Genomic DNA, 22,962 nt, shown 5'->3' on the forward strand with positions numbered 1-22,962 from the left:
CCCCCTTAACTACAACGGAGCCAGGGTGTCTTTCTTCCCAGATATTACTTTGGAGGTGAGGAACCAACGGAAAGAGTATGATGAGTTACGCAAGAAATGCAGGGCAGCCAACATCCGATATGCATTCTCTTCCCAGCCCGGTTTAGGGTGACAGTCGTGGGATCGACACGTACGTTTGACAACCCAAAAGAGGCCGATCTGTTCTTGTCACGCAAGCTCCCTGGCTGAGGATACAGAGCGGCTGTGTCAACTGGCTAAATGGCCAAATACAGGCCAGGAATGTGTTTGAATTTCCTGCCTATGTCTTTTGGATCAGAAATTGGGACAGAAATTGGGACTTATTTGATGGGTGAGATGTTAGGCTAAACAATACTATATAAGCCATATCATCTTATAGCGCCACTCACCCCCGAACGTGAGGGTTAAGTTTTATTTAATATTAGTTTATATGCGTAGCATCTTTAGATGACGAGTTAGTTCAAGCTGTATGTCTAGACACCCTAAGGTTTGTGTGTTAGTCAAGGAGTGCTTCGTTTGGGGAAGTCACTCAGTAATGGGATGGGAGGGGGGATGGGGTCTGTGTTTTATGTTCACATTTAATACAGGTGGCATGACATGCTCCCGCACAGCGGGACGTTTTTCTTTTGGGTTTTGTATGACAGCAACAATTTGTTCTAAAGTAAGAAATGCCACATAGTGACCAAGCACAGAGTAGACCTGGTGGAATAAAGATAGTCAGCTGGAACTGTAATGGCTTAGGTCATGTCGTGAAACGAGTGAAGGTTTTTTTTTCTCATTTTAAATCACTGGGCACTGACATAATGCTTCTTCAAGAAACTCATATTAAATGCTTGGCTCAGGCCAAGCTATGAGTCGGCTGGATCGGTCAGATATACCAGTCTAATTTTGATGCGAGAGGGGTAGCAATCCTGATAAGGAAAAACATTCCTTTTGTGTACTCATCCTCGATTTCAGATCCTAATGGTTGGTATATTATTGTGGCTGGTACACTGAATTCGAAATCAATAACCTTGGTCAATTTATATGGACCCAACTTCGAAGATCCATTATTTTTTCAAAGGGTATTTAAGGCCATACCAAATATCTCGGATACAAGTGTTATTGTTGGAGGTGACTTTATCTGTACGTTAGATCCTCTTTTAGATAAACGGCTATCAAGGTCACTTCAACATTCAAATTCCAGTGTCTGTCTAAATACATTGATGACAAACCTTAACATTGTCGATATTTGGAGACTGACACACCCAACAGATAGGGATAATTCTTTATTTTTGTCAGTTCATAAATCATATTCCAGAATTGACCAATTTTTTTTGTTGGACTCCAAACTAATTTCAGCAGCTGCGTCGGTTACCTATCACCCTATTCTAGTTACGGACCACTCTCCTCTGTCCATGGCGCAGAATCCTCAACAATATGTCTACAGGTCGGCGACCGTGGCGCTTAGACGCATACTTGTTGAAAGATGAGACTTTTTGTCAGTATTTGAAGAAGCAGATTGCCTTTTTCCTCTGAGCTAACGACATGGGGGATGTTAACGACTCCACCCCTTGGGAATCTTTAAAGGCTGTGATTTAGAGGTTACATTATTTCTTATACATCAGAGAGGAAGAAACGCGCCAATACTAGGCTAAGAGAAATTGAGAGTTAGGGGAACAGGATAACGTTTTTAGGATGAATTCCTCAAATGCAGTCCTTGAGAAGATCACAAAGTTGAACGCGTGGGCTCTTTACTTGCTAGAACGCAACAAAGTTATATTGAACTGGGTGACAAACCACAAATTATTAGCAAGACAGCTAAGGCATGTACAAGCATCTAGAGCTATTCACAAAATAGTAACAGATCCGCCGGATATTAATAAATGCTTTGCGCAGTCAAATAACTCTGTAGCAGTAGTTTTCGGGGGGAAATTATAAAGGATAAAAAAATAATTACAAAAAAGGTGAAACCACTGATCCACAAACTATGGAATGCTTTCTCACTGAATGTGAACTTACTAAACTAGACAGGGGGGCAGCTTCTGCACTCGATCCTGGGATAACTTTAGAAGAAATTAACACAGCGATAGCACAATTTCCAAACCGCAAGGCCCCAGGGCCTGATGGATATGTAATAGAATTCTATAAGAAATACTGCGCCAGTCTAGCTCCACTTATGTTTGCGAATGTTTAAACATTCCAAAGAAAATGCCAAACTCCCGCAAACACTGTATGAGGCTACAATAGCACTGATCTTGAAAAAAGATTGAGATTTCTTATCGCCCCGTTTCGTTACTCCCCATAGAAAATAAGGTGTTGACAAAGATATTGGCAAACTGATTGGAAAAAATATATTTCGGACATCATAAACGCTGACCAGATAGGATTTATCCCAGGCCAACATATATACTACAATTTGGGACGCCTTTTCAACGTAATGTATCATGATCATAAAGTTGAGGCAGTGGTAATTGCTCTTGACGCAAAGAAGGCGTTTGATCAGATTGAGTGGAAGTATATGATGTCGGTTCTGGAGCATTTCGGGTTGGAAAGGAATTTATTAATTGGATAAGAATCATTTATGCACACCCAATGGCATCCGTGGTAACCAATCAGGAAATGTCACAGTCATTCCGCCTGTTCAAGGGCTGCCGACAGGGGTACCCTATCTCACCTGCTCTATTCGCTATAGCCATGGAACCCCTTGCTACTCTCATTCGTGCATGTAAGGATATAAAATATAAGACACGCAGCACAACATTTCCCTATTTGCAGACAATCTTTTTTTATCCAGCCTAACCTTCTATTCCCCCTTACTTAACTTGATTAATACATTCGGCTCCTTCTCTTGCTACAAGATAAACTGGCAAAAAGCGAATTGATGCCGATATCACGGCCTGTGGATATGCAATTTCTGCAATCTACCCCATTTTAGAACAGTGATGGACAAGTTCACAAGCCTTGGCATTGTAGTGACAAAACTTGAACAGCTATTGAAGGCGAATTGGGACATGAGAATTTATCAGCTTAAACAAAATATAGATTTTTGGAAAACTCTGCCTATCTCCTTGGTTGGTCGTATAAACGCTGTTAAAATGGTTGTCCTACCCAGGTTTCTTTACCTCTTCCAATGTCTACCCAATTTCATACCACAAAGCTATTTTAAGAAACTGGATTCAATAGTAATTCCATTTGTATGGGATAACAAGGCAGTCAGAATTTCAAAGAAGCATTTATGCAAGTACAAGATAGAGGGGGGCTTTGGCCTTCCTCACTTTAAACTGTATTATTGGGCTGCTAATCTGAACATTGTCTTTCTGGAGGGAAAGTTTACCTGGGATGCGACAGAATGATATGCCTTCATGGCTTTTGATTGAGCAGGCCTCCTGTCAACGGTCCTCACTCCCTGCACTTGTTAATAGTCCAGCATATGTGAAAAAAGCCACTTATGACTCTAATCCAGTCATTTGTCATACTCTTAGGATCTGGAAACAGATGAGGTATTTTCCTAATAACATACCCACTGTATACATTGACAGCCCGATTTGCCTGAATCATGCTTTCCACCCTGCATTGGATGATATGGTGTTTTCACAGTGGAGGGAGAAGGGGCTCACAAGAATTGGTAATTTATACATTGATGATCAGTTACCCTGTAATTGTTGAAATGAAGCTAAGTTTAACATGCCAACAATACATTTTTTCAGATGCCTCCAAATCAGGAATTTCTTAAGGACACATATCCCACAGTATGGCATTAAGCCAAATAATCCTACATTAGATAGCTTGATCCTTGTCAAACCCCATTCAAAAGGGTCGGTCTCTAGACTGTATGATGTGCTACAGGCTCACATAGAGGTATGTAAATATTGAAATTTACATGGTTTTTAGAGTGAAGTACATCGGAAAAAAGCAAAAGAAAACTGCAAGACTGAATAGGAGAAAAAACAAGCAACAAACAAAGAAGATAGGCTTTTGAAAAATAACTATTTTTCATAAAATTGTAGTTATCTTAGCTAGCTGAATTGTTTACCAGTTGCTAAGCAGTTGCTAGGGACTCTTTTGGAAGAAGCTAGCTAGCTAACGAAGAACAACAAAGAATATCTAGTTAACAGAAGAAAAGAAAGAGAAAATCAGGACAGAAGAAAAAGGATATCAAAGTGAAACAGTTCTCTAAAGACACAAGAGACAATAATACAAGAAACAACACTTCTGTCGCTTGTCAACTATGTGTCTGTCTATCCCTGTTCTCTCCCCTTTGGTACAGGCCATACAAACGCTTCACACCGCGTGGCCGCTGCCACTCTAACCTGGTGGTCCCAGCGCGCACGACCCACGTGGAGTTCCAGGTCTCCGGCAGCCTCTGGAACTGCCGGTCTGCAGCCAACAAGGCTGAGTTCATCTCAGCCTATGCTACCCTCCAGTCCCTAGACTTCCTGGCGCTGACGGAAACATGGATTACCACAGATAACACTGCTACTCCTACTGCTCTCTCTTCGTCTGCCCACGTGTTCTCGCATACCCCTAGAGCATCGAGCCAGCGGGGTGGTGGCACTGGAATCCTCATCTCTCCCAAGTGGACATTCTCTCTTTCTCCCCTGACCCATCTGTCTATCTCCTCATTTGAATTCCATGCTGTCACAGTTACCAGCCCTTTCAAGCTTAACATCCTTATCATTTATCGCCCTCCAGGTTCCCTTGGAGAGTTCATCAATGAGCTTGACGCCTTGATAAGTTCCTTTCCTGAGGATGGCTCACCTCTCACAGTTCTGGGTGACTTTAACCTCCCCACGTCTACCTTTGACTCATTCCTCTCTGCCTCCTTCTTTCCACTCCTCTCCTCTTTTGACCTCACCCTCTCACCTTCCCCCCCTACTCACAAGGCAGGCAATACGCTTGACCTCATCTTTACTAGATGCTGTTCTTCCACTAATCTCATTGCAACTCCCCTCCAAATCTCCGACCACTACCTTGTATCCTTTTCCCTCTCGCTCTCATCCAACACTTCTCACTCTGCCCCTACTCGGATGGTATTGCGCCGTCCCAACCTTCGCTCTCTCTCTCCCGCTACTCTCTCCTCTTCCATCCTATCATCTCTTCCCTCTGCTCTAACCTTCTCCAACCCATCTCCTGATTCTGCCTCCTCAACCCTCTCTCCTCCCTTTCTGCATCCTTTGATTTTCTCTGTCCCCTATCCTCCAGGCCGGCTCGGTCCTCCCCTCCTGCTCCGTGGCTCGACGACTCACTACGAGCTCACAGAACAGGGCTCCGGGCAGCCGAGCGGAAATGGAGGAAAACTCGCCTCCCTGCGGACCTGGCATCCTTCCACTCCCTCCTCTCTACATTCTCCTCTTCTGTCTCTGCTGCTAAAGCCACTTTCTACACTCTAAATTCCAAGCATCTGCCTCTAACCCTAGGAAGCTCTTTGCTACCTTCTCCTCCCTCCTGAATCCTCCTCCCCCTCCCCCCCTCCTCCCTCTCTGCGGATGACTTCGTCAACCATTTTGAAAAGAAGGTTGACGATATCCGATCCTCGTTTGCTAAGTCAAACGACACCGCTGGTCCTGCTCACACTGCCCTACCCTGTGCTTTGACCTCTTTCTCCCCTCTCTCTCCAGATGAAATCTCTCGTCTTGTGACGGCCGGACGCCCAACAACCTGCCCACTTGACCCTATCCCCTCCTCTCTTCTCCAGACCATTTCCGGAGACCTTCTCCCCTTCCTCACCTCGCTCATCAACTCATCCTTGACCGCTGGCTACGTCCCTTCCGTCTTCAAGAGAGCGAGAGTTGCACCCCTTCTGAAAAAACCTACACTCGATCCCTCCGATGTCAACAACTACAGACCAGTATCCCTTCTTTCTTTTCTCTCCAAAACTCTTGAACGTGCCGTCCTTGGCCAGCTCTCCTGCTATCTCTCTCAGAATTACCTTCTTGATCCTAATCAGTCAGGTTTCAAGACTGGGCATTCAACTGAGACTGCTCTTCTCTGTGTCACGGAGGCTCTCCGCACTGCTAAAGCTAACTCTCTCTCCTCTGCTCTCATCCTTCTAGACCTATCTGCTGCCTTTGATACTGTGAACCATCAGATCCTCCTCTCCACCCTCTCCGAGTTGGGCATCTCCGGCGCGGCCCATGCTTGGATTGCATCCTACCTGACAGGTCGCTCCTACCAGGTGGCGTGGCGAGAATCTGTCTCCGCACCATGCGCTCTCACCACTGGTGTCCCCCAGGGCTCTGTTCTAGGCCCTCTCCTATTCTCGCTATACACCAAGTCACTTGGCTCTGTCATATCCTCACATGGTCTCTCCTATCATTGCTATGCAGACGACACACAATTAATCTTCTCCTTTCCCCCTTCTGATAACCAGGCGGCGAATCGCATCTCTGCATGTCTGTCAGACATATCAGTGTGGATGACGGATCACCACCTCAAGCTGAACCTCGGCAAGACGGAGCTGCTCTTCCTCCCGGGGAAGGACTGCCCGTTCCATGATCTCGCCATCACGGTTGACAACTCCCTTGTGTCCTCCTCCCAGAGTGCTAAGAACCTTGGCGTGATCCTGGACAACACCCTGTCGTTCTCCACTAACATCAAGGCGGTGACCCGATCCTGTAGGTTCATGCTCTACAACATTCGCAGAGTACGACCCTGCCTCACACAGGAAGCGGCGCAGGTCCTAATTCAGGCACTTGTCATCTCCCGTCTGGATTACTGCAACTCGCTGTTGGCTGGGCTCCCTGCCTGTGCCATTAAACCCCTACAACTCATCCAGAACGCCGCAGCCCGTCTGGTGTTCAACCTTCCCAAGTTCTCTCACATCACCCCGCTCCTCCGCTCTCTCCACTGGCTTCCAGTTGAAGCTCGCATCCGCTACAAGACCATGGTGATTGCCTACGGAGCTGTGAAGGGAACGGCACCTCCATACCTTCAGGCTCTGATCAGGCCCTACACCCAAACAAGGGCACTGCGTTCATCCACCTCTGGCCTGCTGGCCCCCCTACCTCTGAGGAAGCACAGTTCCCGCTCAGCCCAGTCAAAACTGTTCGCTGCTCTGGCACCCCAATGGTGGAACAAGCTCCCTCACGACGCCAGGACAGCGGAGTCAATCACCACCTTCCGGAGACACCTGAAACCCCACCTCTTTAAGGAATACCTAGGATAGGATAAAGTAATCCTTCTAACCCCCCCCCCCCCCCCCCCTTAAAAGATTTAGATGCACTATTGTAAAGTGGTTGTTCCACTGGATATCATAAGGTGAATGCACCAATTTGTAAGTCGCTCTGGATAAGAGCGTCTGCTAAATGACTTAAATGTAAATGTATCCTCAGACACTATTAAAAGGGCTTGGGAACAAGAACTTGGTTCAGAAATCTCAGATGAGGACTGGGTAGAAGCTCCCAGGAATATAAACTACAGTTCAGTGAATGCCAGACACAGCCTTGTACAGTTTGTGATACACAGGTTACATTATTCAAAAGTGAAACTGCATAAAATGTTCCCGGACACCTCATCACTGTGTGAGATTTGCAAGCAGGATGAGGGGACGTTGACCCACTTATTTTGGACATGTCCTAAGTTACATGCTTACTGGGCTCTCATTTTTGATGACTTATCTAAAGCCTTCGATAGACTTATAGCCCCAGACCCATTGATCGCTCTGTTTAGTTACAGTTGAAGGGAATAACCAGGAAGGGAAGGCTGTCTCTCTTTGTACTCTATTAGCCAAAAGGTTCATATTGCAATTTTGGAAGTTGGAGACTGTACCTACCTTTGAAATGTGGTTACGGGACTTAGGGAATGTAATACATATGGAAAAGATTCAATACAATACCTCCAATAGAAGTCCAATGTTTTGCAAAATATGGCAGCCGATACTGGATAAATGGTCTAGTCCCGCTTCATAACTGGGTTGATGATCTGCTGCTACTCTGTGCTGTACTCCACTTAATATTTATTTTTGGCTTAACTACACTGCTTGTAATGACTATATGCTGTCTTCTTATACATGTACCACCTAATAGGATTTATTTTGTGTATGTGTGAGTTTTGTCCTCTAAATTGGCCATCCCATTCAATAGTACAATGAGTGTCAATGTTTGTATCGCTGTCTTTTAAAAAAACATTTTTATTGGAAAATAATAAACATATTATAAAAAAAATTCAAAATAAAATGTCAGTGAAGACACTTACCAGTTGGTCCGCAGATGCTTTGAGCACACATACTGGCAATCCGTCTTGCCCGCGGCTTTGTGAATCTTGACCCGTTTAAAGGTCTTGCACACATCGGCTATGGAGAGCGTGATCACACAGTCGTCGCGTAACACCTGGTGCTCTCATGCATGCTTCAGTGTTACTTGCCTCGAAGCGAGCATAAAAGGCATTTCGCTCGTCTGGTAGGCTCGCGTCACTGGGCAGCTTGAGGCTGGGTTTCCCGTTGTAAACCGTCATAGTTTTCAAGCCCTGCCACATCTGACGAGCATCAGAGCCGGTGTAGTAGGATTCAATCTTAGTCCTGTTTTGATGCTTTGCCTGTTTGATGGTTTGTCTGAGGGCGCAGCAGGATTTCTTATAAGCATCCGGATTAGTCTCCCACTCCTTGAAAATGGCAGCTCTAGCCTTTAGCTCGGTGTGGATGTTGCCTGTAATCCATGGCTTCTATGCCAGTTATTTGATGGTCCGACGGCATTCTGTCCCCAATCGACTCTTAAAAAAAAAAAGAAAAAAAAAAAGAAATTGTGCCAGAGAGAATGACATAAGAAAGAAGTCAAGGTGACTAGCTTGATTGAGCCTCTGCCTTGTATATCTCACTAGATCTTGATATATGAGCCTCCATATATCCACTAGTTCCAATATATCCATGACATTTGTGACTAACTTGCATGATTAGGCCTCCCGGGTGGCGCAGTGGTCTAAGACACTGCATCACAGTGCTAGCTGTGCCACCAGAGATTCTGTGTTCGAGCCCAGGCTCTGTAGCAGCCGGCCGCGACCAGGAGGCCCATGGGGCGGCGCACAATTGGCCCAGCGTCGTCCGGGTTAGGGAAAGTTTGGCCGGCAGGGATATCCTTGTCTCATCGCGCACTAGTGACTCCTGTGGCGGACCAGGTGTTTCCTCCGACACATTGGTGCGGCTGGCTTCCGGGTTGGATGTGCATTGTGTCAAGAAGCAGTGCGGCTTGGTTGGGTTGTTTTGGAGGACGCATGGCTCTCGACCTTCGCCTCTCCCGAGTCCGTACGGGAGTTGCGGACGGATGAGATCGTGGCTACCACGAAATTGGGGATAAAAAAAGGGGGGTAAACTTGCATGCATTAGGGTGATAGTTTGTATTTTCATTTCCTTTTTGGTCCATAGAGGTATTTAAAACCACATTATAATCTCCCACCATAATAATAGAGTCTTGTATTGCTTGGTGGGGTTTCCAGTCCTGTGGGCGCGCCCCACCTCAATCTTCCTGTGGTCCATCTTCCGAGATCATTTCCTTCACTTTGTCCTCAGACTTTGTCCAGGTCTCACATGGAGATTCTGTAATTCTGTCCACAATCATGTTGTTCCGCTGTGATTGTCCCTTGAGATAATCATATTTCTCTGTAGTTTTTATCATGGATTCACGTACAGAACTGATGCCCTCTCTCAATGACTTAGATTGCTGTCATCTTGCCATTCTCCTGTTTAAACTCACCGAGCTGACCCTGGGAGAACTGCAAACTGTTGTTCAGGTCGTCCATTATTTTATTAGTTGACTCCACCACTATTTGGACAAAACACTTAAAGCAATTTTCTTGTTGTTGGAACTACGCCTAACACTTCCTCAGACCCTGCCTTGGTTAGCAGGATCACTGGACAAATAGTAGCGGTCCCAGCAACTGATGCCAACCGCGTTGCGGGATCCAAACTCATAAGGTAGGTAGCAAGAAACTAACTTTTTCAACAGACTTTCAAAACTTTCCACAACCACAAACTGTCCAAAACAACAAACTGAGCTATCCCTCGTTCCGCGTTCAACAGGAAGTGATGTGTCACGGTTTGTCACCTTGATTACCGAAAATTCTCTCAACCTGTTCACCAACACTGTAAACGTTCATTCATTGGCTAGGTTGTAGCAACAAATTTGAGTCATGTAGTGGCCTAAACCTATGTTACATTGAGCTGTGTGAATGGAATATGAATAACAGTTATCCAATAGGCTATAGCAGAAAAGGCCATGTTCATAAAAAACAAATCGTCCTCCCTCATCTTAAACGGCACCGACCGCTACTGTTGTCGACATTTATAAAGTTTGAATAGAAAATAGATTTGACAATTGCCTGCTACCGTGCATTTCCATTTAACAATCTTGTGTCTATAAAAACAGCTGGAAGTAATGACGTCACACCTAAAAATAACGACAGTGTCGGGGGGAAAAAGGTGGTTGAAGTGTTTCCATGACCTAGTTAGTCAAATTGCGCATTATTAAATTGGCAAAAGCTTGTATGCCCTCCCACCTATGTTTCATGTCTCAGGTTGCCCGCAAAAACCAGCAAGGATAGAATGCAAATTGAGTTCTCACAAACTCACGCTTTTTCCAATACCCTTTTTACACAATCGTGCCAACACTTCTATAACCAGTCTCACTGTCTGTACTGTAGCTAGAGCAAAGCACATCTTCCTATGTACGGTAGCTACAGTAGGTAGAGCAAAGCACAACTTCCTATGCTGTTGTTCATCTCCCTTCTAATAATACATTAAAGTGCTATATTCATTACAGTTCCCTTTCTCTTGTACTTTCTCTGAGGTACTCCATAGCTTTCTATTGGCTTGTTCATTAATATGTTTTCTTCTCTCACGCTAATCCCACACATTTCCCTTCAGCTGTGTAATTGTGTTGGGAGGATTAAAGTGTGAAAAACCAGCGCCCCAAATTTAGTGTCGAAGTGCTTCACTAATCGTGACGCGCTTCACCGCTCTCGAGATATGGCTTCAAATAGGCGACTTAGCGGTGTAATTTGACAAAATGTACCCTCTAACTGTCACTGCTAGGCCTAATTCTTTTCTTGTGCTGACTGATCCACCATTGCCACATTTCCCTTTTGGTTTGAAGGGGACCCAGGAAATGTGAATGTCCATGATATCTGGGAATTATGGAGTTTGACAACAAGAACTTCTGACAGATTTTTCTGTCCTGCTTTGTTTTTCAGTGTACTCCTTGAAGTGTCATGAGTGAGACAGGATTAAGGAAGAGTGGTAGAAACTAGGCAGGAGAATAATTAAATTTAAGAGCCTTGAGATGTTTGGCAATAGAATCTACATCCTAACCAGATGGGAGTATGCATATATCAAGAGAGCTAGCTGAAATACTGCCAAAATTATCGGCGCACTTGCTGACGTTGGCGCGAAAGGGTTGGGTTTTGATAAATAACAAGTTGTGGGTGTGTCCCTCACGGGGCAATCAGAACGTGATCCATGGCTAAATATGTGGTTGCTTCATGTTGTGTATTTACGGTCTTTTATGCATTGCCTTGGAATCAACTCTAATTCCAATGTTAGTCGGTTTATAGTTTGTTAAATGACTTACAGAAACTAAATAACAAAATGTAGACCTAACTTGAAATCATTTGCAGACCACATTAAGTAATTGCATAGTTTCAATAGCATTCACAATGATATAGGGGCTAGGCTCACTGTAAATTGCATTATGGCTGAGCATGGACATGCCAAACCTTGTCAATAAGCAAGATTAAATTAGTTTTTGATAAGGCAAAAAAAAAGAACATTCTAAACAAAACGAAACCACTTGTTTTAAATGGGCTATGTCACACTTACAGGCAACATCATTTTCCCCCCATGGGCATATACAATTAATACAATGCAAACTATGGAGGGTTTTACGCACATCCAAAATGGGACCTGCATGGCTAAAATAATGTGCCCCTGCCTACAATGGATCGATTAAAAGGGAGTGTTAGCTCACTGTTTCATATTTTTAATAAAGTTTTGGTGATTTAAGATTCATTTCCAAACAGTCTCAGGAGCCAAACCCTTTATTGACAGTCTTGACCACTTCGTGATTGCTTTGGGCAGACACAAAAAAGCCTTCATTGAGAGGAGGGGAGGCTATCCTTGGGGAAAAACATTAGTTTATGTTTCTAAATATAAAGAATACAGGCACCAAAAGCACATTAGGCTACTCTTGTTCCATGTGTATATGGACAGTGTGGATAGGCTGCGTTTCCGCTGTCAAAATTCATGCCATAACCAACTTCGTTACCGCTAAAACCAGCTTTTGGTTGGTCTTAAATATCCCAATCAGCACTGCCTGAAATTAGCAGGACACACCTCAAATATTTCCACCTTGCCCATCTGAGTTCAAGCGAGCTGATATAAAACAGGTAAATTGACGATCCTGGCGTTATGGCTGGAAAATGCCAACGCACCAATTTTTACATGACGAAATTGCAAACTAACGTGCGTTTGACACTAGTGCCACCTTAACGCCAGCTGAAAATAGAGCCCTGCATCTTTAACAAATTTATCCAATTCTTGCTTTTTGTGCATGTGACCTGTTGGCCACAAAAAGGGGAAGCTAGTATTGTGTGGCCACCTCTCAGACAATACTGTTTAGTAGTGTTAGTTTTTGTTTTTTAAAACAATTAATTGACCAACGTCTGTTCAATTATTTGAATTCCATTTCGTTCATGATATTCTGTGAGCTAGATGCACACATTGCTGAGTTTTTCTAGAGATAAATCGGATCAAGCCCGAACTGTGCAGTGTAGTAGGGAGTTTCCAACAGGCCAATATTGTACCTAGTTTAGCTCAGAAAATGTGGTAATTAACTACAATGACCATAATGCATTGCGTGCCTACTTGTCTGGTCTGTTTCTTTTACACCTGCTATTGATATGTAAAAGAAACAGAAGAATGTGCGATCAAGGGGGATAGATTATGTATTTTCAATTCTAAGGGATTGATAGTTGGTATTCAACAAGTATGCCTTATTTACTCTGAAGAACTACTTCGATAGTGATTTTGTCAGATAGCATAGGCAGCAGCTCTATAGAGATGAGATGACTTGGAATAAAATAATAATAAAGTCATCAAATAAAACAAATGTAATATACTAGGGAATTACGATATATCGGTGAACATATCGGAATCGGTTTGTCTAGTTTAACGCCGATGTACAAAACCGATGTCAAAGCTGACGTGCATATCTATATAACGAAGGTACATGACGTAATAACCCCACTTGAAATTTTGTACTGTACATGCAACACAGCATTCCTAAACTAGCCCACAATGTCTGCTGTGTGGATCGAGCAGTCATTTGAAAGAGTAAGAACATTTCAGCGAGACAACTCAAAGGTGAAATCCATTAAAGCCAAGAAAATGGAATTCATTGACCTTGATCATTCGTTCTCTGTCGTGGGTGACGTTGGCTTTCGCCAACTGGTCGAGCACCGGTTAACACTACCAAGAGCTCTATTTTTCCGATGTTGCCCTACCGGAATTACCCAGTATTAGCGTCACTGCTATTAGCTTCACGAAATGCATACTATGGAATGCTGTTTGGGTCTTTGCATGTCAGTAGCACTGTCAAAGCTGTATAAAAAAGTATGTAAACAAGCAAACACCGGCCACGAACGATGTGTTTACAATACCACGTTGGTAATAAAGCATAATTTGTTTGACCGCAACTTCTGGGGTAGCTAGCTTTAGCTTGGTACCTAGCTAGCACCAATACAACGATCCTGAAAACAATGACCAGTAGAAACTGCAGTCATTTTCATTATTCATAGCAATGATTTTCGGAATCCTTGTGAGGAAGTATTAGCTAGGTTGCCACTTGTTGTTCATCCAATTGAAATTGTAACCTTTATTTAACTAGGCAAGTCAGTTAAGAACAAATTCTTATTTACAATGACGGCCTACCCCGGCCAAACCCGGACGACGCAGGGCCAATTGTGTGCCACCCTGTGGGACTCCCAATCACAGCCGGATGTGATACAGCCTGGATTCGAACCAGGGACTGTAGTGACGCCACTTGCACCGAGATGCAGTGCCTTAGACCTGTGTGTATGTGTGTGTGTGTGTGTGTGTGTGTGTGTGTGTGTGTGTTTTAACTATTTAAATGTACTAAAATGTTAAGGCCGCAAACATTTTTTATATTGGTATTGTTTTTTTATGGCAAGGAAAATATCTGATATCAGTATCGGTGATCACTGTAATATACACAACAACTGAAATATTTTAGTAAAGTAATATGAATAAATGATGATTTAATAAGTGATAAGCCGTAATCGAACTGAAACCGAGCCTTAAAAAAGCACTAATCGCTCAGCACCACAGTTTAGTAAAATGTCACAGATTTCAGATTGTATCCTAAACAAAAGGCCTTGTTCTTTGTGACAATACCAGGAATATGGTTCCTATGCGTTCTCAGACCTGTGTTGCCATAGTGACACTAAAGGAATGTGCCCACCACACTCACAAAGTGGGGGGGAACTAGAAATGCATTCCTTTCTAACCCCCCCCCCCCCCCCCTGTTGTGAAATAATAATGAGGCAAGTAAACAAAAGCAAGACCTACACAATGTGTAATCCTCTTTCCATCCATATTTCTGAATCTGTAAAGATGAAACAGTGTGCAGCCATTTTGCGCTCCATAACCCAGTTTTGTCTTATGAAGGTTTGTTGAAATTACACTTTTACTGCAGTTTACTGTATTCATATTAGCAGGTTGCAAATAGTACCATTTCAGCTAACTGCTTTTCAGAAGTGTAATTGTATACCAATTAGCAGATGCTTTTATCCAAAGTGACTCAGTCATGTGTGCATACATTTTACGCATGGGTGGCCCCGGGAATCAAATCCACAAACCTGTCGTTACAAGCGCCATGATCTACCAACTGAGCCATACAGGACCAAACAGTGTGTTTTTACCCAATAACCACCCAATCAGGTTCTTATCATGCTAATGTGTCCATGTTTTCTGTGTACCTACCAGAATGGGGAGGACTTCCTGGTTCGGACCCACCACATGGAGTACTGTGAAGGGGACATCTTGGACCTGGATGACCTGCTTACTGACCTGGTGGAGGACCGAGACAAGGTAAGGCCCAATGATGTCAACATTAATATACATCATGAGAATATCTACGTCTGGTGGAGCCTGTGTCTGACCTAGACTCTGATCTTTGGTCAGTTATGTGTTTTCCCCACTAATGGTTAAGGTTATGAGTGTGGAAGGGGAAGTTGATCCTAGATCTGTACCTAGGGTACACTTCACCCAGGAGCAGGTGAGCAGAGTAGTACAACTCAGTGCCTGGTATTAATGCAACACACATGTAACCTCTCACAGACTGGGTTGGAGAAAGTGGTCATATCTCTCATTGCCTAAACACCTTGATCATGATTACCTCCCTTCTTTCAGTGTAAGTGTCATAAAGGGATGACAGCGAGACGCAGAAATTAATTACTGGCTTTCAAACAGAGGCAAAGAAGCCATACCATGTACGTACATACAGTAATTTGTGAACTATGACTGTAGCGTGTGCGGACGACTCTGTGGACTTGGTTATCTGGTCTGTCTGACAGTGGTTGGTTGGTTCATGATGGATTGCATCATACATCTCACTGAGAGGCAGGGTTTAGTTATTATCACTTAGTGTTTTGCAGTTAATCTTGTTCATGCTTTTTCTTTTTCACTCTGAAACAACTGAGCCATGAGGAAAGGGAAGTTCCTCAGATAGGGATCAATGGTTTGGTGTGAGAGTCAGAGGATGGGCAACCATTGTTAGGGTATCATGCCTTTCCTGTGTGGTCTCCTTCACCTGCTGTGTACGCACGAACCTACCCACCCACACAAACTGCTCCACTTTCTAGGAAGAAAGAAAATGGATATGGTTTTACATTTCCTCCTAATTTGGAATTATGCATTACTAAGATGTGCTAATAACTGCTTGTAATCCATTTTCATAAAGCGGGAAGCAGAATAGAATGATAAATTACCAACACTTACTCAGCAAGAACAGAATACCAAATGGAATATTCATGTTAATTCGGTGGCGGTGCGGTGTTCTGCAATAACAATTTATGTTTAAAACTTACTGGGCGAGTGTAACGCACTGTACTTGTCCTTTGCCTCCAGGATTGAATATGAAAGTATAGTTAGTTCTGAATATTGAAGGGGCAAGGGGGTAAAAAAAAAAAAAAAACGTATTTCTTTTGTGATATGCTCTGTGGTCATTTTTATCGAGATGTTCGTTTCAAGTTTTATTAGTTGTATGTCGGGGATACACCGTCCAACGAAGTGCTTACTTGCAGGTTCCTTCTCGACAACGCAACAACAATAATAAAAGATGAGAATACTAACATAAAGTAAATGTAAAAGCTAGGGGGATTCGTGTTAAATCATTGTTTTACAAGGCCTTGTTTATGAGTGAGAGGAGGGTTGAGCGATATTACGCCATAACCGAATGTCGGTAAAAGCTTGGATGGTCTACTATAACATTCTCGTTATAGTAGACCAAATGTAAAACTCTAAACATGCTGTTACTGTTGGTGTTATATGTGCTTTTGCTATTAGTACTAGAGGATATCCATGTGTAAGCCACGGTAAGCGCCTAGGTGATGACTTGAAAGCTTTCTGTGTGCTGTAACCTATTGACTCCTCATCACATTTTTCATTGAGGGTTGTTTGTGTTCTATTGTTTAGCACATTATAAGCGGGATAGCATAGCAAGCATGCACTTGCTTTACTGTTAAAAACACTCGAAGCCTCCTAGTCATTCTGCCAATAGTGTTGTCCCTTACAGAAAGGCATCTCAAAGTTTGAGTGCTGATCTAGGATACGGTTCCTCATGTCAATGCAATCTTATTCATTATGATCGAAAAGACAAAACTGATCCTAGATCAGCAATCCTACTCTGAGACACCTTATGTAATTAAGCTTGATTACATATTATGTCTTTCTGTGACTATGGATTTGTCCCAAATTGCACCCTATTTCCTATATAGTGCACTACTATTTAAAAGCCATCAGACTGCTGAACACCTGAACTGACCACCTGTCTGATTCTCTGCATCTTAGCATACGTTCACTCACTCATGCAAACAAGCGCACAGACATACGCACACATGTACACTGAGTGTACAAAATATTATGAACGTCTTTCAAATATTGAGTTGCACCCCCTTTTACCCTCAAAACAGCCTCAATTCGTCAGGGCATGGACTCTACAAGGTGTCAACTGTTCCACAGGGACACTGGCCCACGTTGACTCCAATACTTCCCACAGTTGTGTCAAGTTGGCTGGATGTCCTTTGGGTGGTGGACCATTCTTGATACACATGGGAAAATGTTGAGCATGAAAAACCCAGTAGCGTTGTAGTTCTTGACACTCAAACTGGTGCGCCTGGCACCTACTACCATGCTGCGTTCAAAGGCATTTAAATATTTTGTCTTGCACATTCACTCTCTGAATGGCACACACACAATTCATGTCTCAATGCTTAACAATCCTTTTTTAACCTGTCTCTTCCCCTTCATACACACTGATATGAAGTGGATATAACAAGTGTCATCAATAAGGGATCATAGCTTTCACCTGGGGCAATCTAGGTCATGGGAATTGCAGGTGTTCCTAGTGTTTTGTACACTCAGTAGCAGTACATTCATGCTACACACACATCACAACTGCTGCTACCATACTCCTGTTATACGGCTCAATTTATTCACTTGCCCCATCCCCTTCCCTACCCAATACACTTGTAAATATTTGACTATAAATTTACTGCCATTTTACTTTGTTTGTATTCTTACATTTTATTATTATTGGTTTTACATTGTCGAGAAGGAACCTGCAAGTAAGCATTTCGTTGGACGATGTATATCATGCATATCCTGTACATATGACTAATAAAACTCGAAAGTACTTTTGACAAAAACCCTATGGGCCCTGGTTGAAAGTAATGCTCTACCAAGGAATAGAGTGCCATTTGGAACGCAGCCCATGTCAATGGTTTATTACTCCTCTCTGTGATGAAAAAAGTTATCTTTATCGCTTTTGTCCTCATTCCCAGCAGCACTCCCCTCTCCATTAATGATCTATGAGGCGCCCATTGTGAGATCGTCCACCGCACAGTATGTGTGCCACGTTAGCCACAGATGTTAATGGTAGATAACCGTCGTCTATTTGTCTGCTAGCGTCGCGACTAGCGAGCCCTTAACATCCGAGGCTCTCCTACCTGTGGAGCCGTGGGCTAGCAGGTTAGCATAGTGCTGTATGTGTGTAGCGTAGCTCCCGCTCCACTGGTGGTTGATGAGGGGGGAGATGAGGGGCAGGAGTGATTTGATTACAGTACACACACACGCCAGAGGCTCCATTAACCCCCAAGTCAGGAACACCGGCCACAAGTCTCCTCATGAATATTCAGGCCTGCCTGATAAATGATGAGGGGAATGCAGAAGGGAGGGTGGAGGGCGGCTGTATATGTGGCCCCCCGGAGCACCAAGGGGCTTGGGCCACACCACAGAGAGGAGGTAGCTACCTGCTCAGTCATTTAAATACTTACAGCTTTACCACCCATCCAACAATGTCCCACAGCAGTTTATCTCAGTGACTATAGTAACAGAAGCAGGGCCCAGGAGGGAGGTAGTGGTTTAGGCTTTGGTGGTATCCATAAAGAATAACATTATATATTCATTCTATTAAATCATCAAATCAACTGTTATTTGTCACATGCACCGAATACAACAGGTGTAGACCTTACAGTGAAATGACTATTTACAAGCCCTTATCCAACAATGCAGTTTTAAGAAAAATACGTGTTAAGTAAAAAAAATAAGAAATAAAAGTAACAAATAAATAGCAGCAGTAAAATAAAAATGGCAAGGCTATGGGGGGGTACCGGTACGGAGTCAATGTGGGGGGGCACCGATAAGTCAAGGTAATTGAGGTAATATGTATGTAGAGTTACAGTGACTGTGCAAAGATAATAAACAGAGAATAGCAGCAGTGTGGAGGGAGGGGGGGGGGGGGGGGGGGGGGCAATGCACATAGTCTGCGTAGCCATTTCATTAGGTGTTCAAGAGTCTTATGGCTTGGGGGTATAAGCTGTTGAGAAGCCTTTTGAACCAAGACTTGGCGCTCTGGTACTGATTGCCGTGCGGTAGCAGAGAGAACAGTCTATGACTAGGGTGGCTGGAGTCTTTGACAATTTTTAGGGCCTTCCTCTGACAACGCCTGGTATAGAGGTCCTGGATGGCAGGAAGCTTGGCCCCGGTGATGTACTGGGCCGTACGCACAACGCTTGCGGTCGGTGGCCGAGCAGTTGCCATACCAGGCAGTGATGCAACGAGTCAGGATGCTCTCGATGGTGCAGTTGTAGAACATTTTGAGGATCTGAGGACCCATGCCAAATCTTTTCAGTCTCCTGAGGAGGAATAGGTTTTGTCTTGCCCTCTTCACTACTGTCTGTGTGTGCGTGGACCATGATAGTTTGTTGGTGATGTGGACACCAAGGAACTTGAAGCTCTCAACCTGCTCCACTACAGCCACATCGATGAGAATGGGGGCGTGCTCGGTCCTCCTTTTCCTGTAGCCCACAATAATTTCCTTTGTTTTGATCACGTTGAGGGAGAGGTTGTTGTCCTGGCACCACACGGCCAGGTCTCTGACCTCCTCCCTATATGCTGTCTCGTCGTTGTTGGTTATGTTGTGTCATCGGCAAACTTAATGATGGTGTTGGAGTTGTGCCTGGCCATGCAGTCATGAGTGAACAGGGATTACAGAAGGGGACTGAGCACGCACCCCTTAGAGGCCCCTGTGTTGAGGATTAGCATGGCAGATGTGTTGTTGCCTACCCTTACCACCTGAGTGCGGCCCGTCAGGAAGTCCAGGATCCAGTTGCAGAGGGAGGTGTTTAGTCCCAGGGTCCTTAGCTTAGTGATGAGCTTTGAGGGCACTATGGTGTTGAACGCTGAGCTGTAGTCAATGAATAGCATTCTCACATAGGTGTCCCTTTTGTCCAGGTTGGAAAGGGAAGTGTGGAGTTGAATAGAGATTGCATCATTTGTGGATCTGTTGGGGCAGTATGCAAATTGGAGCGGGTCTAGGGTTTCTGGCATAATGATGTTGATGTGGGGCATGACCAGCCTTTTCAAAACACTTCATGGCTACAGACGTGAGTGCAATGGGTCAGTGGTCATTTAGGCAGGTTACCTTAGTGTTCTTTGGCACAGGGACTATGGTGGTCTGCTTGAAACATGTTGGTATTACAGACTTGGACATGGAGAGTTTGAAAATGTCAGTGAAGACACTTGCTAGTTGGTCAGCGTGTGCTCGGAGTTCAAGTCCTGGTAATCCGTCTGGCACTGCAGTCTTGTGAATGTTGACCTGTTTAAAGGTCTCACTCACATCGGATACGGAGAGCATGATCACACAGTCATCTGGAACAGCTGATGCTCTCATGCATGTTTCAGTGTTACTTGCCTTGAAGTGAGGAAAGAAGTAATTTAGCTCATCTGGTAGGCTTGTGTCACTGGGTAGCTCGTGGATGTGCTTACCTTTTTGTAGTGTGTAATAGTTAGCAAGCCCTGCCACATCCGACGAGCGTCGGAGACGGTGTTGTACGATTCGATCTTAGTCCTGTATTGATGCTCTACCTGTTTGATGGTTTGTCGTAGAGCATAGCGGGATTTCTTTTTAGCTTCCGGTTTGGAGTCCCGCTCCTTGAAAGCGGCAGCTCTACCCTTTAGCTCAGTGCGAATGTTGCCTGTTATCCATGGCTTCTGATTGTGGTATGTACGTACAGTCACTGTGGGGACGACATCATCAATGCACTTGTTGGTGAAGCCGGTGACTGATGTCGTGTACTCCTCAATGCTATCGGAAGAATCCCGGAACATATTCCAGTCTGTGCTTGCAAAACAGTCCTGAAGCTTAGCATCTGCTTCATCTGACCACTTCTTTCTTGACGAGTCACTGGTGCTTCCTGCTATAGTTCTTTGCTTGTATGCAGGAATCAGGAGGATCGAATTATGGTCAGATTTGCCAAATGGAGGGCGAGGGAGAGCTTTGTACCCATCTCTGTGTGTGTGGAGGAAAGGTGGTCTAGAGTTAAACAAAAACTTGTTTTAATTTTTTTTATTTTTTTTTATTTTTTTTCTCTCCCCTCTGCTTGCATATTTAACATGCTGGTAGAAATTAGGTAAACGGATTTAAGTTTCCCTGCATTAAAGTCCCTGGCCACTAGGAGCGCCACATCTGGATGAGCGTTTCCCTGTTTGCTTGTGGCCGTATACAGCTCATTGAGTGCTGTCTTATTGCCAGCATCGGTTTGTGGTCGTAAATATACAGCTACGAGGAATATAGATGAAAACTCTCTTGGTAAATAGTGTGGCCAACAGCTTATCATGAGATGCTCTACCTCAGGTTAGCAAAACCCTGAGACTTCCTTGGATATCGTGCACCAGTTGTTGTTGTTTATAAATATACATAGACCAATGCCACCCCTTGTCTTACCAGAGGCCGCTGTTCTATCTTGACGAACTACAAGCACATATAGCCTACCAACAGGACATTAAAAACTGTAATTTCTTATGTTTCACCGAGTCGTGGCAGAATGATGACATGAATAGCATACAGCTGATTGTATGTTGGCTAATAGGACCGATGGTAAAAGCAAATTACCCACTCGCCAACACCGGATACTTACAAGGCACCCCAACCTTCGTTCTCTATATTTCCGTCTCTTTCTCCTGCAAATGACAGGGATGAGGGTCTTGTTGGGTGTTTGGAGTAAATCCCTCTCGTCCGGCTCGTTTAAGAAAAAAACTGTCTTTCAATACGAGGTGAATAATCGCTGTCCTGATTTCTAGAAGCTATTTTCGGTCATAAGAGACGGTGGCAGAAACATGTACAAAATAGCAATAATCTTGGGCAATAATCGTTGATCTGGCTTTCAAGTCTATGATGCCCTTTTTTGTTACAAATGTAACAAGAACCATGCATAATGTAAATTCACTAATGACTGACTTCTTGTAGTAGGCTTTACAAAATTAACACAGGTCTCATCAACAATCTCTCAAGCCCACTTGCTAGTGATTAGCCAGCTAATCTTTATATTTCAAGTTTAGCTAACTTGGATCTGAACTAAAAGTATGTGGACACCCCTTCAAATTTGTGGATTTGGCTATTTTAGCCACACCCGTTGCTGACAGGTGTATAAAATCAAGCACACAGCCATCCAATCTCCATAGACAAACATTGGCAGTAAAATGGCCTGTACTGAAGAGCTCAGTGACTTTCAACGTGGCACCGTCATAGGATGCCATCTTTCCAACAAGTTAGTTTGTCAGATTTGCTAGAGCTGCCCCGCTCAACTGTAAGTGCTGTTATTAAGTGGAAACGTCTTGGAGCAACAATGGCTCAGCCACGAAGTCGTAGGCCACACAAGCTCACAGAATGGGACCGTCGAGTGCTGAACCACAGCTCGTAAAAAAATTGTCTGTCCTCGGTTACAAACCTCTAATTAACAAGGTTGAATTGTTATGAACACATCCGTAGCAAGTTGAAACCACTTGTCAGAGTGGAAGATGTGATCTCTCAACTTTGTTGGGGGTGGGGGAGGGGCTTGGTGTGTGTGCAAACCATAGAGGAAGACGCGAAGCAAACCTCTTGCTAAAATTGGTCCAAAAAAGGCCAATGCGCTTCTTTGGCCTTATTTTGGACCTAAGCTTGTCGCCTGCCTTTCCGCCTTTGGGACAACGACTCCCATTGTTAGGGCGGCGATGTACAACTCGTCATTATGTACAGATCTCTGGTGTAAATGGGAAGGTGCGAAGGAGACGAGACCAAAAATACAACATGAGAACAAGCAGACAAGGCATTTGCAATATCGTGCAAAAACATCAATTCAAATGAATCGCCCTGCCCTACTTATAGGTCTCACTTTTTTTGAAGCACCCATATACGCACG

The 22,962-nt window shown here is 44.0% G+C and overlaps 1 protein-coding gene across 1 annotated transcript in view; it reads left to right on the forward strand.

Annotated features, from left to right (window-relative positions):
• LOC106574327 (partitioning defective 3 homolog B) overlaps nucleotides 1–22,962 on the forward strand; it is a 157,243-nt gene that overhangs the window by 45,246 nt on the left and 89,035 nt on the right. The window contains exon 3 of the mRNA XM_082962407.1: nucleotides 14,987–15,091. Within this exon, the coding sequence (XP_082818533.1) occupies nucleotides 14,987–15,091 (105 nt within the window). The remainder of the gene's footprint in view (nucleotides 1–14,986; nucleotides 15,092–22,962) is intronic.

The sequence above is a fragment of the Salmo salar genome, chromosome 16 (genome assembly GCF_965601325.2).
Source record: "Salmo salar chromosome 16, fSalSal1, whole genome shotgun sequence".
Classification (NCBI taxonomy): Eukaryota; Metazoa; Chordata; class Actinopteri; order Salmoniformes; family Salmonidae; genus Salmo; species Salmo salar.